This window comes from Somniosus microcephalus, chromosome 11, assembly GCF_052327205.1.
Source record: "Somniosus microcephalus isolate GS21.2 chromosome 11, FLI_Smic_1.0, whole genome shotgun sequence".
NCBI lineage: Eukaryota > Metazoa > Chordata > Chondrichthyes > Squaliformes > Somniosidae > Somniosus > Somniosus microcephalus.
Window position 1 is genome coordinate 39316046 of NC_140997.1, and position 18253 is coordinate 39334298.

Sequence of the window (18253 nt, forward strand, 5' to 3'; positions counted from 1 at the left end):
CAGAAGGAAACGGAAGTGCCGGATTGCCAGGAACATGGCCAGGAGCTCTCTGTCGAACGTGCTGTAAGCCTGCTCGTTCTTGCGCAGCTGTCGGCTGAAAAATGCCAGTGGCTGCCACGCGCCTTCGACCCACTGTTGCTGGACGGCGCCGACGGCATAATCCGAGGCGTCCGTGGTGAGGGCGGTCTTGGCGCCCGGGATGGGGTGGGCCAGTAGTGTGGCGTTGGCCAAGGCGCTTTTGGTCTGGTGGAAGGCTGTCGCCATCTCGCTGGACCAGGTGAGTTGCTCTTTGCCCGTTTTGCCCCTGGTGGCTTCGTAGAGGGGGCGCATGAGTGCGGCGGCCTTGGGCACGAACCGGTGATAGAAATTGACCATCCCCAAAAATTCCTGCAGCGCCTTAACCGAGGTGGGCTGGGGAAAGTCCGCCACCGCCTGCACCTTGGAAGGTAGGGGAATGGCTCCCCTTGGCGAGATTCTGTGGCCGAGAAAGTCAATTTGGGCTGCTCCGAACTGGCATTTGGCCGGGTTGACGATTAGCTCGTGTTGGCTGAGGCGCTGGAAAAGGGAGCGCAAATGCGCGATGTGCTCGGCCTTGCTGGTACTGGCCATGAGGATATCGTCCAGATAGACGAACCGGAAGCTCAGGTCCCGTAGGACGGAGTCCATGAGCCGTTGGAAGGCCTGTGCGGCGTTCTTAAGCCCGAAGGGCATGCGCAGGAACTCGAACAGTCCGAAGGGGGTGATGACCGCCGTCTTCTGGACGTCTGCGTGGTGGACGGGGACCTGATGGTAGCCACGAATCAGGTCGACCTTGGAAAAGACGGACTTTCCTGCTAGGTGTGCCGAGAAGTCTTGGATGTGCGGAATGGGGTATCTATCGGGCGTGGTGGTGTCGTTGAGCCGTCTGTAGTCGCCGCAGGGGCGCCAGCCACCACCCGGCTTGGGCACAATGTGGAGGGGGGACGACCAAGGGCTGTTCGAGCGGTGGATGATGCCCAGTTTTTCCATCGTGGCGAATTCTTCCTTGGCCACCGCCATCTTGGCTGGGTCCAGGCGTCTGGCTCGAGCGAACACTGGTGGTTCCGTAGTGGCGATGTGGTGCTCAACCCCATGCTTGGCTGCCGCGGCTGAGAAGGTCGGTTGTGTGAGCCTCGGGAAATCTGCGAGTAGGCGGGCGTAGTCGTCATGCGCCGGGGCGGAGCAGGACCCGACGAGGGCCGGGCTGTTGCTCTGCTGGCAGGCCAGTGAAGCGAAAGTTGCTGCGTCGATCAGGCGCCTGTCGCGGACGTCGACCAGGAGTCCGTGGGCGCAAAGAAAATCGGCGCCCAGCAAAGGATGTGCCACAGAGGCCGTCACGAAATCCCACGTATATCGCTGGCCGTTGAAACAAACCTCGGCCCGTCGCTTTCCGAAAGTAGCGATGGCTGCGCCATTTGCCGCCACGAGGGGTGGGCCACTGCGGCCTGCCTGGATGTCGAGCTGGGAGGCAGGAATTATGCTGCATTGGGCTCCGGTGTCGCAAAGGAATCTGCGCCCTGAAAGAGAGTTGGTTATGTACAGCAGTTTACCTGCGGTGCCGATGGCCATCGTGGCGGCGGGGGTGCGGTCGAGCGGGCCTAGGCGGCGGCGCGGGACTGGTGCGTTGGGCCAGGCGGCCATCTTGGTTTGATCGAAAGAGCAGGGTGCTCTGCAGCGTTGGGCCTTGTGGCCGAAACGCGCGTGGTAGTAGCATAGTTCTGCGGCCTGGCGTGGCGGCGCGCGCTCGGTGGTGTCTGGGAGCCTCGCGGCTGCACAGCTGAGTTGGGCGACGGCGAAAACTTTGTCCGCAGCGGCTGCCAGTTGTACGCAGTCCGTGATCGGGGACCCCGCGAGGGCAGTCTGTACCTGCTGAGGAAGCAGGCTGAGGAAAAGGGCCCGAAACAAAAAGCACTGCGGTTCAGAGCCCAGGAGCGCAAGCATCCGGCTCATCAACTGGGTCAGGGTAGAATCGCCGAGGCCTGGTTGTGAGAGAAGCCTGCGGGCCCTCTCCTCCTTGGACAGGCCGTAAGCCTGCAGCAAGCGGCCCTTAATGGTTGAGTACTTGCCGGTCTGTGGTGGGTTCCCCAGCAGGTCGAGAACTTCAGCGGCGGTAGAGCTTGCTAGTGCTGAGACTACGTGGAGGTACCTTTCTTCATCGTCTTGAACCCTGCGAAGGGTGAATTGGGCCTCCGAGTGCGCGAACCAAGCTGGTGCTTGGTGTTCCCAGAAGGTGGGGAGCTTCAAGGACGCAGCGCCGGCCGACATCAGGCTGCTGCTGGTTGCCACCGGGTCGTTGCTGGCCTCTGTAGGGCTGCGTGAGTCGGGGGCTTCGGCCGCCGACATTCGGGGTCACCAATGTGGGGGACTACGGTCTCCCGCGTAAAGAAATAGGCAACACAGCGAGCTACAAGAAATAGGTCTTTACTCCAACTCTCTCAATACAGTACTGAATTTGTGAAGCCCGCGAACCTGTGATGACTCACGGATTGGTCACCTGCTGGAACCTGATTGGTTTTCCTTCTATCAGCAGCAGGCAAGTCTGAACGTGCCTTATTCCTCTCAGCTTGCAACTGTTTTGCGGGGGGAGGGGAATACAGCAGTTAAAAGGGGATTATACAGGTTTCTCTACATACACACACTGTTTCCCCAATAGTGGCTGTGTAACCGGGGTTCCTGCACCTGTGGCCGTGCAACAGGGACTCCTGGATCTGTGGCCGTGCAACAGGGACTCCTGGATCTGTGGCCGTGTAACCGGGGTTCCTGGATCTGTGGCCGTGTAACCGGGGTTTCTGGATCTGTGGCCGTGTAACCGGGACTCCTGCACCTGTGGCCGTGTAACTGGGGTTCCTGGATCTGTGGCCGTGTAACCGGGGTTCCTGCACCTGTGGTCGTGTAACCGGGGTTCCTGGATCTGTGGCCGTGTAACCGGGGTTCCTGGATCTGTGGCCGTGTAACCGGGGTTCCTGGATCTGTGGCCGTGTAACCGGGGTTCCTGGATCTGTGGCCGTGTAACCGGGGTTCCTGGATCTGTGGCCGTGTAACCGGGGTTCCTGGATCTGTGGCCGTGTAACCGGGACTCCTGCACCTGTGGCCGTGTAACTGGGGTTCCTGGATCTGTGGCTGTGTAACCGGGGTTCCTGGATCTGTGGCCGTGTAACCGGGGTTCCTGGATCTGTGGCCGTGTAACCGGGACTCCTGCACCTGTGGCCGTGTAACCGGGGTTCCTGGATCTGTGGCCGTGTAACCGGGGTTCCTGGATCTGTGGCCGTGTAACCGGGGTTCCTGGATCTGTGGCCGTGTAACCGGGACTCCTGCACCTGTGGCCGTGTACGGGGCTCTCGTACCTTGGTAAGTATACCTCTCTGTAATCCGGACTTTTTGATCAACCGGCACCACGCCGGTCCCGTCGGTGCCGGATAAAAAAGAGTTTCCTGTAATTCACAGCATAAGCTGTTTTCTGAATCACGGAACCTTAAAAGCATTATAATTGTGTAAATGTCACCTATTGCATACATAGCAGCAGAAATAAAGGCCAACATTTCTGCTACAGAAATACAAAAATGCCTCAAATTTTCTTTTATTTTGCCTAACAATATACTTTAAGCCGAACCCAGAAAAACACCACCGACTGCTAAGTGAAAATGTCTTCATTTCCCAAACTTGTGATTTCTCTGAGACAGGTTGCCAGTTAGTGCCAGGTTATGGTTTTGTCATGTGGATGCAATGCTGGGTTGAGACTCTTCAGATTTTCTTCACTTAAGACATTTATAGTGCTCAGAGAGTAGACTTTTGTCTGCATTTAAAGCCCAGTGTGAGAGAATAGAATTGTTTTAGTTGCACTGGAGTTTTCAAATACTGTCAAGGATACTCAGGCTAAAAATTAAGCTGCAGAACAAATCGACATCAAGTTCAGTTGCTGGTCCGAATTGCTGATCTGTGGTTTAAAAAAACATTGGTCTGTTAACATTGGTCTATAAACAAAAGAGCTAATTCTTGTCGATGGTTTATCTGAAGCTCAAACAGTAAGATTAATGGTGTGGGGGCAATGCGGTTACACTCTAGACCTTTTCTAATCTATTGCTAAATATATTGGTCTAGGTGTAGCAAACTGGTGGTAATTTGAAGGTTCGGTACCAGCAAAAGATGAGGGGGGTGCGGGGAGGAATGACTAAACATTTTTTTCTTTGCATAATAAGGATTACCCACTGCTCAGGGGATCAGTACTCTCAGGAAACTGTTTCCTGTTCTTATCCTGCCCCAGTATGCTACTCTGTTTATTACATGTTAATGAGTAATTTATCTTCTTTAGAAATTAGTTCTGCAGCTTTGCTTCACATTCTTTGTGTTACTGTACTAGGGATGGTTGAGATTTTGGTATTGTGACTCTATATCTGGAATATATTGTGTGCAATGCACATGAGTCACCGTGGGGCTATATTTTAGTATTGAATTAACTGACTTGAATTTATTTTCCCTCTGCAGACAACTTTTTTGTGCGCGCCTGTTTTGTTACTGTCCCTGACAACAGTGTTTTTATGTAGGTTTGGCCTCCTTCTGTTAGTCATTTGCACTGTACATTCAGCTCTCGAGTTTCTGTGATCCTGTGACGTCAAGCCAACAAGTGGTGTAACCTTTTATGCCTGCCAAACAACTCTATTGGCTCAAGTCTGGGTTTTTCCAGCTTTATTTGCATATCATTCTATCAGACACATGCCTTTCTGTTTACATCATTGCCAAGCTGACTGTTTGCGAAACCAGCAGAAGACTGGAAGAAGACATTACTTTGCAGTTAAAACGTTTTCCTCTCCATTTGCTTAAAATTACATTGTTGTATTTGTTTTTTACATACATCAAGTGGCTTTCTGTGCTGCAGGTAATGTGGTTTTGTTCATGTGCTGGTTTGTGTTGCAAAAGAGCGATTCAGAGAATCTGAGTATTGATTTAGGAACTCTTGAGCAAGACAGGCTTTTGTTCAGGGAAATCAAATCCAGTACTGCATCTTTAAAAATATATATCTGCATTTGAAAAAATATTTTAATTTGTAATCGGTTGATTATGCTACTATGTTCTCCAGCGGGTTGACTTGTTTACAGCTTTTTCTGTCTTTTTTTTCAATGTTGCATCAGCCTGCACTACCCAAAGGGAAACAGCCTGGAAAGCTTCTTAGCCGTTTTCTTTTTCAAATCCAGCCTGATTAGCCCAACAACATGCTTGAAGTTTTCTACTTTTACTTTCTTCAGAAATCGGGCATTATAATTTAGGGTAAAATTGAATGTTATTGCTGGACTTGTGTGGGATCTGAAATGTGTGCCATTCATTTCAAATGTTTCTAAATCTGGTATTCTTTGACCCCCATCAACGTGAACCTCATGCTTGCTATTCATTCTGAACAATTGGATAAAGACTGAGGTCATTTTCCCACACTGTAGACATGTGAATTAATTGTATCCCATCATTTAGTTTAATTCAGTTTTGCATTACTTTGGAGCAGACTCGATCCATTTAATTTGCTGCTGTGTTTTGTTATTTTGCCCCCTTTTTTTGATTTTAACCAGAATTTTGGAATTCTGACTAAGGAATTGAGGGTTAGAGTAGAAAACTGATATAGTAAGCCAAAAAAAAAATGGTTCCAGTGCTGAGACCATGGGGATTTGGGTATCAAATGGGCAGATTTGAACAGTTGTCAATCGGTGAGCCTGAGCTACAATATCCATGAGGCCCTCAGGTTTCTGTTTTTTTGTATCTGTCAACTTACTAGTGCATTACTTCTGTTGCTATATTGTATTAACGAAAAATGTTTGTAGTGATAACACTGTTTCCTTTGGGTTGCTGCCAGTGTATTTCAGAGGTTAGGACATGGGGGCCCCTGGGAGAATGTCAGGTCCTCCACGCAGAAAAGTTTAAAAAGCACTGCTTTTCTGGACTATCTTTGGGAGTAAGGAAGAAACTTTTCACTGCTTTCACTGTGATTGAATAATTACAAAAGAATTAGTGATGGGCAGATTTTACTCTGTGGAAGGAGAAGACTAAAAGTTCCAATTTTCGCCCTCCTTGTTCAATTGTTTTTAAACAAACTTTATTATTTTGACAGTACAAGGTAAATAGTGTTTTCTGTCACTTGAAAGGAAAGTGATGCATTTTACAATAAACCTTCATTGCCTGGTGTGTGCAGAAACTGACCTAGAGTAGTTTTAATGTTCTTTTTAATACTGCAATTCTGCTGTTCCTTTTTTGTGTGTAATGCATATGTTTGCATTTTTAACATGCATATTTGTGTGTGTGATATATATAATGTATGATCTACTCATTTAAATGTTTCTGTGCATCTGCACGTTCAAATAAGGTGCTTTTACATTAGCACTTGTTAAATTCAGATTGCGGGAGAATGCAACAATATGTCGGCTCCCCTTGTTAACCTTTCTATATCTGTCTCCCTTATCCTGGTACCTGAGTTACGGACCCTCTAAAGATGTGGGTCTACATTTCTGCCGCCGGAATAAATTGGGTGATTTTAGGGAGCCGGCACAGAAAGGCTGCTCTCCAGTAATCAGAATGAAATAAATGCCCTTAATGCAGAGGGAGGATTCTCAAGGGTGTGCGCTGTAGATTGCAACATGTAATTGTTCATTGCTTTTGTTGGTTTGAAAATATTTAATTTATCTCACTGGGTGGTGCAATAGTCTATAAGTGATTCACCTCTGGGACTTCAGTTTGAATTCAGCCAAGATTGAAGGGATGAAGAATCTCTTGGTCAGCTGTTAGGGTCTTTAGTGAAATGTGTTTGCTGCACTTTTAATCTACAATAGGCTGGAATCCATACAAGAATCTGCTGATAATTGTCTTTTAAAATTGGCCGTTTCAATCAGGGAAATAGAAAAAAAATGGTCTTGTTAACCAGATGCTACCTTTTCCACCTTTCAGTTACTTATGTTTTCAACTCCCTGCCAAAAAAAAAGCAAAAACAAAAGTTATGTAAAGATATTTTGAAGAGGATCCCAATGTTTACAAAAGCAGGAAGTGGGGGTGAATTCTGCCTCCATCCAGCTTTATCCACTTTCCCACCTGACCCACGTGCTATTTTGCTTCCTTCCATAAGAGAGTAGCTGAATGGCCCAAATGTGATATCTGATCAGTGAGTGGCACCGTTTTGTTTGCAAAGGCCCAAGAAGATTTTTTTTAAAGAATGGTACTGATTTGCTGATATTACCTTACACCACCTGTTTCATATCCAAGTACAGTACAGGAAGCTCTCGTTTAAACGGCACCTAAAATATCCGAAATTCTCTATTAACCGGCAAAATTCATACTCCAAAAACACTTCAATAACCGGAAAAGTTGCCGAGTCCGAGTCTCCCGCGGTGGCTGAGTTAGTCAGTGTGGGTAGTTCTCCAAATTGCCACTACTCGGCTTCTTGGCACTGTCAGAAGTCCGAACACCTCAATAACAGGAGTCTGACTCTTTGTTTGTTAAAAATAGCCTTGGTAGATAACCCTCTCCATCATCCAGAATTTTTAATCAACCGGCACCATCCCGGTCCCGTCAGTGCTGGATACCAAAGAGTTTCCTGTATTTGACTTTTCAGAGTGTGCCATTTTATAGCATTGAGTAGTGTAGCTGTAATTGATCCATTTTACCCATTACTCAAAATGATGCACATTGCTGTTTAAAGGGTAGAACACGTTCTTGGATTTTGAACTATTTCATTTTATTCCTCTTTTTCTGTATAACAGGAACTAGAGTTTGATCCGAATCCTAGGTTCTGCATTTTGAAATGAAATTGAGTGATGGGTCTTATTTGATTAAAAAATGTAGCAACAAGGGTAAGCTAAGATCAGACTAGGGATTTTCTTTAAAAGTTAATTACTCATATAATGTGTGTACAAGTGACTGTATCCATGCGTGTGAAATTAATGCAGATTACACATGTGGGTGGGCGTGGGGGTGGGGGGAGCTTGGTGCTCAAGGGACGAACAGCAAGCTTAAATTAACAACTAGACAGCAAAACAAGTTGGTAAGCAAGTGGACAAAATTGTATAGTGTCTGTACTCAAACTGATGGGCACAGAAGCATGTTTAGAATCTTTTTGTATGGTTCTTGTTGACATTTGAACGTTTTATCTCGCCGAGGTGTTTTCAATATTGGCTCTTTAATCATGCTAGGGATCCAATTACTTTCTTGGCCGTTAAGCAAGTCCACATCCTGTTAAGCTGCGCGGCCACGCAATGGTCTGGAGTTTCCGCGCAGGCCACTTACTGGCTTTTAAACAGGAGGCATCGCGCATGCATGAAAATTTGAATGGGCCGCGCAGCCACTTAAAGGGACCGCACACCGAATGATGCCTTTAATATATGTATTTGTCAATATTGTTGCATTGCAAGTAGAATTCTTTTTGAATAGGTGTTACTAGCTAAGTTACTTTATTATGTAAAAAGATACAATGTTTCTGTTTCACTGTTGGTTACACAGCAGTACGGGCAAAGGGTTGGAAGCTCGTTTTACAGGGCAGAAGATGTACCTCAAACAGTTATTTTAATTTGGTTTCCTTATCTCTTATTTGGGAAATGGTGCCAAGTGTGAAGAGCTCTCAAACTAAAGGAGTGAAGGAAAAGTGCATAAACATTAGGCTATAGAATTAGGAGTAGCACAGTAAGTTGGTATAGTGTGATTTTGTCACACGGTGTATTTCTGATCTCAGTCAGACTGTCAGCAAGGCACTGAACAGACCTCAAAGTTAAGGGAAGGTCGTTCAGGATAACCTTTTACAAAGTTTTATTTTTTTTAATGTACTGAATACATCTCTCACTTATAGGATGATAAAGGAATGTGATCTGAACATTCAATGTGGTTAAAAAGCATTTGACAATGGGCAGACAGAATGGTCCAAGTATTCAGCCCTGACATGCTGCGCCATTGAGTGAAAAATGATCTTCCGCTGGGCGAGTTACTGATTTTAACCATGCCGTCCACGAATAGGGAGCCATGCAAAAGGCAGACTCTACATCAGATACATTTGTATATTGAAGTGTCTCTGATGAGGATCACTTTTTGCATTATGTTGTCTTACCATGTCTTAATTTTTACTGTTATAAGCTGCTTGTGGCTTTGAACAAAATCATTTTCTGTAAGGACCTTATTAATCATTTTAAGCATGTGGTATAATTTCTATATATTTAATAAGTATTTGGTATTTCTCTGGAGTTGATACTCTGCAGTGCTAGAGGACTATAGTGTTGCAGCAATGTTTCTTTAGTTTGAACTTTTTTAAACCAGGTTTTGCTGTGCCATGTGCTATTTATTCCTGTTGCTTTTACAGATGTTTTGCACTTTTTTCTCGAAAGCTCCAATATTTCACTTTCTGTGTGGAACAAAGCTGACTAATCCAAAGTGAACCGTGTCACCAAGCTAGTTATTTAAACAAAAAGAAACTGCCACATGCAAATGAGAACTCCTCAGTCATGTGACCTAGGTTGTCATGTACACTGTGGGTATTGTAGTTACACAGGAACAGGGTGAAACTCGAACGGTGCAGCTCGCACACACTTGTCATCAGCTGGGAATTCCAGCACCCAGGCTCGGGTGAAATTTTCAACTCGAGCTCCAGACTTAATCTATTTCATTCCCTGTGCCTCTTTAGTCTTGATAAAGGGTTTTGACCCAAAACGTTGACTCTAATTTCTCTCCACGGATGTTACCTGGCCTGCTGAGTTTTTCCAGCATTTTCTGTTGTTATTTCGGATTTCCGGCATCTGCAGTATTTTGCTATCGTAGAAGGGTAGACTTATCACAGAAACCCCACAGTGCAGATAGAGGCCATTTCAGCCCATCGAGCCTGCACCGACACATATCCCACCCGATCCCCGTAACCCCTACACCAACACCTATCCCACCCTATCCCCATAACCCCACGTATTTAATCCCCCTAACACTAAGGGTCAATTTATCATAGCCAATCAACCTAACCCGCACATCTTTGGACTGTGGGAGGAAACCGGAGCACCCGGAGAAAACCCACGCAAACACGGGGAGAATGTGCAAACTCCACACAGACAGTCGCCCGAGGCCGGATTCAAACCCGGGTCCCTGGCGCTGTGAGGCAACAGTGCTAACCACTATGCCACCGTGCTGCCCTTATCGGGAGGGGTAACTTCCTGGAGGTGTTTCTCGCATTAATTAACCAGGGTAAAGGTTTTTTTCTGCAGTTTAACTTTTTACTTATGTTATTTGTAGCCAAATGCTCTCATTTGAGTGAAGAAAAATGGCAGACAAAACTGTCTGAGGAAATTACTTGAGCAATTTGTTCGCTCTGCTGTTATTTGCTGCTTAGTGATTGTTAGCTTTGGGGAAAAAATGACCTACTTGGATTGCTCACTCTTCTCCTGCCTACTCATTCTTCATTGACAGTTACCAATTGAATCAAATTGCTTTGTGCACATTTAGTCAATGGACATTTAGCTGAAATGAGCACTTATTTGCTAAATTACCAGTCTGAAATTTGTCTGCCTTACAGATGTGACACCCTGAAGTGCGACAGTTTTGATGTGTGTGATGCCTTCAATGTATCGCATGGTGGTTGCCCACTAGATGCAAATCTTGAAATTATATGGATGTTTAAACTTGCTAACGAAGCTGATCTCATTAGAATTGTGAATGGAAAAAAATTCTTTGGTTAATATTACATTTTTAATTTTATTCCTTTTATCTTGGCACAAGACGCCGAATCCTGTCACCGCAGTATTAATGCTTGTTCGCTGTAGATCAGAAGCATCTAGGAAGCACTGTAAATTAATCACACTACTAGTCAAAGGTAAATCATCCCTGCCATCCTTGGATAGTGCAAATGCAGGTCAGTTTGATTTTAGTACTGAATTGCACTTCTTATCGGGCCAGGCTGCAGTTGGTGGGCTGAAACATATCTCTTTTAATCTGAACTCCAATTCCTAGCGTGCAAGAACACCTCTGCCCCCAGTTTATTTCTCTTTATTCAGATAGCTACCTTGTTCACTGGTCTCTCTGGGATCAAATTTAACTTTCAGAAGAACATCAGAGCTGTTTTTGTCTCTATTCCATGGTGCCCCTCTCTTTTCTCTCTCCCCCCCCCCCCCCCCCCCACCACCCCCACCAGCCAAAGAGACCAAACTCTGCCACAAAAATCAGGATGACCTTTAAAAGCATACTTAGTTAATATATATGGTTTAAACAGTTCACCACCAAATAATAACGTTTGACTGCATTACAGCCTTTGTGCATAGAAATGTGTCTCAATTTACTTGCACCCTCACGCTGACACGTGATCTACACAGTACAGTACTGTGTAATCTTCAGAATGATACTAATAGCTCATTTATATTGTGGAGTCTGCTGCAGCAGAATGGAAGGAAAGGGCTGCACCTGGCACCCAGGTTTCACTTTCGCTGTCAGCCCATTTATTTTGCCGCAATTCAAAATAGTTTTTGAGAAACAACTGCACATATGTTCGCAGCAGTAGTTTGGGCCAGTCACAGTTTTTAAAACCTTTTCAAAGCCAGTTAAATTCCTTCCGTCTTGTAGCAACTGCGTTTATATGATCTCTTTGCCTTGGTTGTTCAGACTGCATGGGTTTATACTGCAGGCAGTGGTGGTGCTGCTGTTGGTGGCATAGCTGACAGCCACCAGTTTTAGTGCTGTTTGCTGTCTGCAACTCCCAATAAAACCACAAGGTGCTGATTTTTAGCTGGGCTATCTTTGGCACACTAGCAATATAAATAGACTCGAGACTTTGCCAGCACAAAATAACTCCCAATTCTCAAAGGAGACCTGTATGTGTTCTATAACCCAACAGTAAGTCTGATCAGTTGGATTTTAGTTAAAGAATAGTGTTCTTTTGGATAACCTGTGTCTGATTGCCATCTAGTGACCTCCACTGGAAAGTGTATGTGTGTGGACGTAGGGTGAGTTCAGGTTCAGCGATCTGGAGCCCAGCCTTCAACACCCTGACTATATAACCAGCCGAGCCTCACTGCCTAGGCTCTCAAATGAAGAATGCTGATCTAGATGAAATGCGTCAGCATTGAATGCTCTGAATGCTGTGTATCTTCATCATTTTAATTACTTTTCATTGTAACAAAGGCACCAAGTTAGAAGTCATTGTGCACGACATGTCTTCAGAAAAGCTACTTAAAGCATTCCGTTCAGATTAGCTGGAAGCAAACCATGCCCAGTGCATTAGATAGTTTTGCAGAAAGTAATTTGTACTGAGTTTATTTCTTGTATTCATTAGTAAATCAAAAAAACTCGGGAATTTCAATCTTTTACTTGCATCACAGAATATTATAACACAGAAACAGGGCATTGGGCCTGTCTAGTTTGCGCTGATGTATTTTCCAATTTCCTGCTGGCTTCCCAGATATTTAATTTTTCTCCTGAAGCCCTCCACCCATCACAACAGCACTGCCACATTTGGCCTGCCGCCTATGTCCTCGCCAATTCGCTCATGGTCTCCCATTCCTGCTGTTTCCTCAGTACATTTCCTGTCTTCCTTTCCTTAAGGCCAAGGGCCACCAACTCCGTGGAGCTGACACCTCATCAATGACGCAAGGCAGGCAGGCTAACTTAACGTAACAATCCACTAGGTTTAGTCTAACTTTATAGTCCAGGAGGCTGTAGAGTTTGTGCTTCACACTCATCCTGAATTGATTCCCTGCATTTGATCCTTTTGCAAAAGTATAGTTTTAATTTTAAATGATAACTAACTGCGGTCTAGACTTCATAACTGGATGGTGCTATAAATGACTTGGTGTCAACTGAAGGCAGCCCACCTTCATTAATGGAATTGAACTAATCCAAACACATCAGGTGGGTTTTGAAAAGGTGGCATGTTAAGTGATAACCTAAAACTGCTATCTGCAGATCTTTTAGGAATAACAAACGTAGATTCATATCGAGGGGCCGAGTGGCCTACTCCTGCTCCTAATTCGTATGTTCGTATATACTACCTTAATCTACAAATTAGGGCATTTAAGTTTCAAGTAGACAATTCTGGCGTTTAAATCTTCTTAATGAATGTAAGTTCTGGCTTAAACACCCAAGTTGACAAGATTAGTAAATATAGAACCACAATATCAAAAAGGCTTGGCAGATAAATGATTCAAAATATTGAAACACAAACAATACAAATTATTTTCTAAAAAGAGGTAGCTTGGGTTAGTACTTAAAATTTTGCTGTCCACTGGAAAAGATTCTGATGCAATATTAGAATGAGAGGTGATCTCATTGAAACATATGTAAGATTCTGAGGGGGATTGACAGGGTAGGTGCTAAAAGGTTGTTTCCCCTAGCTGGAGTGTCAGGATAAAGGGTCGGCCATTTAGAATTGAGATGAGGAGGAATTTCTTCACTGAGGGTTGTGAATCTTTGGAATTCTCTACCCCAAAGGGCTGTGATTGCAGAGTTGTTGAGTATATTCAAGGCTGAGATAGATTTTTGAACTCTTGGGAAATCGAGTGATATGGGGATCAGGCGGGAAAGTGAAGTTGAGGTCGTAGATCAGCCATGATCTTATTGAATGGTGGAGCAGGCTCGAAGGGCCGTATGGCCTACTCCGGCTCCTAATTTTTATGTTCTTATGTACACTTAATTCCCATGTTTAGTGTGTTTCACAGTGCTATTCGTGCCCTTCCTACCCCAAAACCAGAAATTGAATCATCATCTCCATTTTTATTTGTTCTTTGGATGTGGGCAACACTGGCAAGGCAATATTTATTGCCCATCCTAAGTTGCTCTGAGGGCTTTAAGGTCACGTATATCAAGTTCCCGTCCCTTCCCTTCTCTGAAGGACATTAGTGAATCAGGTGGGATTTGATGACAATCTGGCCGCCTTTTATGACTCTTTTCTGGTGCAAGCCCACAACTGACCAGATTTAATTCAATTTCTCGACTTGTTATTGTAGGATTTTAACTCTTAACCCCTGGGTTGCTGGGCTACCATAGAACGCAAAAAAAGCGAAAGGCTGCATTTTGACCACTCTTGCTGGTAACGAAATTATGGCAAATTACATTTTGAGAGCATTGGATTAGACATAAGTGTCACAAAACTACAATGAAATAATTTGCTGGAGGTAATAGATCGGGTACTATTACTATATATGGTTTCGGTGTTGAGCGGGAACTGTAAACATTTTAACATTTGATGTAGTCTGGAGGGCTACGCTATGATGTGGAGGGCTACTGTTTAGAATTCTTCTGATTTACTATTGATTTTTTTCAGTCTATTGTAATTTGGCACATAGCAAACAAATTGCATCATTGGCAGACTAGTTCAAAACAGTATGTTGTTCTACAGAGTAATTTTCCATAATTTTTATATTTGTACATAATTGATGTCCCTACATTGTTTTCAGTGATTTCTGGCTCACATTTTTGTTTCCTGAGCATTCTACTCAAACTGAAAATGTCAGGTCACTACTTCATGTCGTCAAAGAATTTATCACTGTTCAGATATATGTAATATAGACATTGGTGTTCATCAATTTCTTTTTCCAATAATAGGGGATGGACTTAAATTAGAAGACCGGCGGCTGTTCTAGATTATGACCTCAACCAAGAGCAATCGCTACAACTGTTTCTCTGGAGGTGCAATAGACATACCCACTGTAGACAATACAAGCATTGTAAGTATCACGTATGAGCTAAAACCAAGAATTTAGAACTCTGTACATTACTGTTCTGAAGCCACAATTTTTTTTGAGTGTTTTCTGAAATTGTTTGAAAGCAGAGCAAATTGAAAAAATACAACATCGTGCACTAAAAGTTTGTAATGAGGAGTGAATGCGCCACAATATGCTGGGACATGGCTTCAAGCCTGCATTCTCTTAAAGCTGATAAATTTCTAATTTCAGAAATGTCACTGTGGGGGGTGCCACGTGGAGGTCAGATGCTGTGCAGGAAGAATAGAGAATTGGAGGGTGGGTCCTCTCTTGGGTACTGCCAGGCCCTTCTCAATAACCAGTTTGTGTGGGCATTGCAAGAGGAATGGGAAGAGGGCAAATCTTACTTGGGGATATAGTGTGGGATAGTGAAACCCAATGGGAAAACAGGGGAACTATAACTTAGAGGGCCTGTGAAGACTCCCAGTGACCCAGTAAGTTTAGCTGAGCCATACAGACCAGAAAGTTCCCGGGTTGATCCCAGTTTTGGCTGTCAGTTGATCTGCAGCCGGGAAAGCAGAAGGACTGCTGCAGCTGCCATCGGCATTTCTGGCTTGGGGAAGAAAATCGGCTCCGATTCCCGTTCCTGCTGAAAGTGCATGGATGTTGGATGAGAGCGAGATCTGTGTTGACAGCAAATGTCTTCTCTCTCTCCCCCAAAGAGTGGAATAGCCTGCTGACACTCTCACTCAAGACATGCATATGGATAATGGCCACTTGGGTATGGTATTGGTTCATACATAGAAATCACCCCAGTGAAGAATCAATCCCGTCTGGAGAGGGGAGGTGAAAAATATTGCCAGAAAAAGCAGAATGTTGACTTTCACCCAGCAAACCTCCATTCCTGCAGCAATGTATTTGAAGATTTACTAGATGCAGGAGTTGCAGTTCAGAAACATGTTTTCTATACAGCACTCTGTTTTGTTTTGGTTTATTATACGTTTTGTTCATCAGTGGAACGAGAGAAGAGATCACCAACTAGTCCGTAACAGTTGTTAAAATAGCTGTATTAAATTGTGCCATTTTACAATAGCCAATGGGCCTGAATTTCCCAGGACCCCACTCTGCTGTTGGAAGTACGGTGGCGAAAGACTTCTGGCTGCCAGCTTGCTGCGGCTCCAATCCCATTCCTAAATACCAGCACAGGGTCATTCATTATCGGGGGGGACGGCAACTCGGGCGGAACTGGCAGGATGTCTAATGGATAACATCACCCTGCCAGTCTTGTCTCTTCCGGTGATGTCCACATGGGGTAGAAGGGGCTCGCCCTCAATTTTGATGGAATTTATCTGCATATGAAACAAAAAACAAGTCAACCTGAAATTCTGGCCCACCCACCCTGATTGCACGGCCACTGCATCCTCTTTCCCAGACCCAGGAATTTAAGCTCTTTTTTCTTTTCAAAAACAGACAAGAATGGAAACCACTTTTGGTCCAGCGTATTCCACTGTCACTACCATCACTAAAGGTAAGCATGACTGTTGTTGAATATCGAACAGGTGTGTGTTTAGTGAAAATTTAGCCATCTGATTAGTTTGAGAGAACCCACCAATTCCTGCCAGAGTCATATACAGTAGAACACTAAATATCAAAAGTATAGCGCATGCATCCAAAGTATCTATGAAGGACCTGGTTCTCTGTTGAATTGGGCTCTTGACCAGAGTTAGTCAGCTCTACTGTTACCAGATTTTTTAATACTTCTAGCTTTAAAAAATGAACTATACAACTCCATAGCACTTTTTCAGGTGCACTCACCACTGATATTAAGGCCACGATTTTGCTGACCTCGGCGGGTCTGAGGCGGGCGATGTCGGTGGCGGAGGCCCCGCTGCTGGCTCAAACCGGGCCTCTGAAATGACTTACCGATGATTGGGCTTGTTAAGCCCGCCCAGCGAGTTTCCCGGCCCATGGAAGGAAGCGGGTCTGATGACGTCATTTATGACTTGTCATTAGCCAGTTTCCTTAAAGGGACCATGCCCAAATTTAGTTTGACATTTGTGCTGTCCGTGTTCTACAGCATTGAGGTGCTGCAAACACTGACGAGCACTGCACAGAGACGCATGGCTGCACCCAGGTTCTCCCAAGACTCCCTCCATATGCTTATGGAGGGAATTACAGCACGCAGGAAGGTCCTCTTCCCTTCCCATGGGCGGAAGAGACCTCCCCAGGACACCAACGCAGCCTGGTTGCACATTGCAGTGGAGGGCACAAGCAGGGTTGTTGTCAGGAGGACCCGGCTGCAGTGGCACAAACCTTTCAATGATCTCAGTAGATCAAGAAACGTTACTGCAAAGCCACACTGAACCTCATCCTGCTGTGCCACTTATCATATCCCCATCACTCTGACTTCCCTACCCTACTCCTGCACATCCTTACCCGCACCAACTTATCTTGCACCTCCACCCATCCCTCTCTATCTACTTTATCACATCCCATCTCACTAGCCACCCCTCACACTCGCCCGCATTCTAGTCCAATCATACCAACTAACTTGGATGTTTTAGCCAGTGTTCATGTAAAGTTTGTGGTGTTTTGCTGTCAAACATTGAAATCTTTATTTTCAACACTTTGCATTCTTGGACAGATTCGTGTGCACCTTTGGAAGTGGCTTAGTGAGTTGCAGTGAATGGTGAGACATAACGGTATCCCCTGCAATGCTGATGAGTGTGAAAGGAATGGCTTGGCATTGTAGAGATGCTTTATGTTGTTGGTGTGGGGTGGTGCCAATCTGGCGCATCATATGGCAGCCAGGGTGTACAGCATCAAGTGAATTAAATGTGGCCATGGTGAGGCCATTCCTGGCCTCCCGGGCAGCAATGTGGTCGGGTGCTGATGCTGTACAGGACAGAGGGCATCAGATGATTGTGGTGAAGGTTGGTGTTGTTGTTTGTGCTGCTGGTGTTGGGGCTGATTGTGGTGGGATTCTGCGGACCAAGGTGAGAGAGTTTCAAGGGCACCCATGCTGATGGAATAGATGGCAGGTGAAGTAGAGATGACAGAAGCGATCTGTCAATGTTGGGAGAGGTAAAGGTCAGACTGGATGGAGACGTGTGTAAAGACTTGCAGCATCCTGAATCTGTAGTGGAAATGCAGTTTAGAGAAGCTAGTGGTTAAGGGAACATATCTCAATCAGGTGGGAGCTTTGGGTTGACATTTGAAGCTATCAACTCATCAGCTGATTCAATGGCCACTGGCCTCCCGCCTCAGCTTCACAAACGAGGTCTAGGCACAGCGGGCGACTCGTCAAATCCAAAAACCTGGGGAAAAAACCATTGATAAGTGGCTATAAACAAGCCACTAATAATTTTAATTGCCTCCCCTGTTGGTCTGCTCAGCGCTGGCAGACCCGATATCAGGGAAAGTCCAGTGTGCGCATTTTGAACCCGCTGTCAATCATTTTAAATTTAACAGCTGACCCGCCACCCATCCTGTCCGCTGAGCGCCGACAAAATTCCGGCCTAAATGTTATGCTGCACATTCGATTGGAGTGATGCAAACTGGACCAATGTGCAGTATAACTGGTCTAAATATTCAGCTGTCAGCTTCTGATTTAT

At 45.3% G+C, this 18253-nt stretch overlaps 1 protein-coding gene across 3 annotated transcripts in view; it reads left to right on the forward strand.

Moving 5' to 3' along the window:
- traf7 (TNF receptor-associated factor 7) overlaps positions 1-18253 on the forward strand; it is a 75155-nt gene that overhangs the window by 25597 nt on the left and 31305 nt on the right. Inside the window, exons 1-3 of one of the 3 annotated variants that reach the window (XM_086000515.1) lie at positions 4736-4891; positions 14542-14663; positions 16110-16167. In XM_086000515.1, the coding sequence (XP_085856641.1) occupies positions 14583-14663; positions 16110-16167 (139 nt within the window). In that variant the 5' untranslated portion in view covers positions 4736-4891; positions 14542-14582. Of the gene's footprint in view, positions 1-4735; positions 4892-10731; positions 10823-14541; positions 14664-16109; positions 16168-18253 lie in introns of those variants that run through there. The other 2 variants (XM_086000516.1, XM_086000513.1) reach the window with 2 other exon arrangements.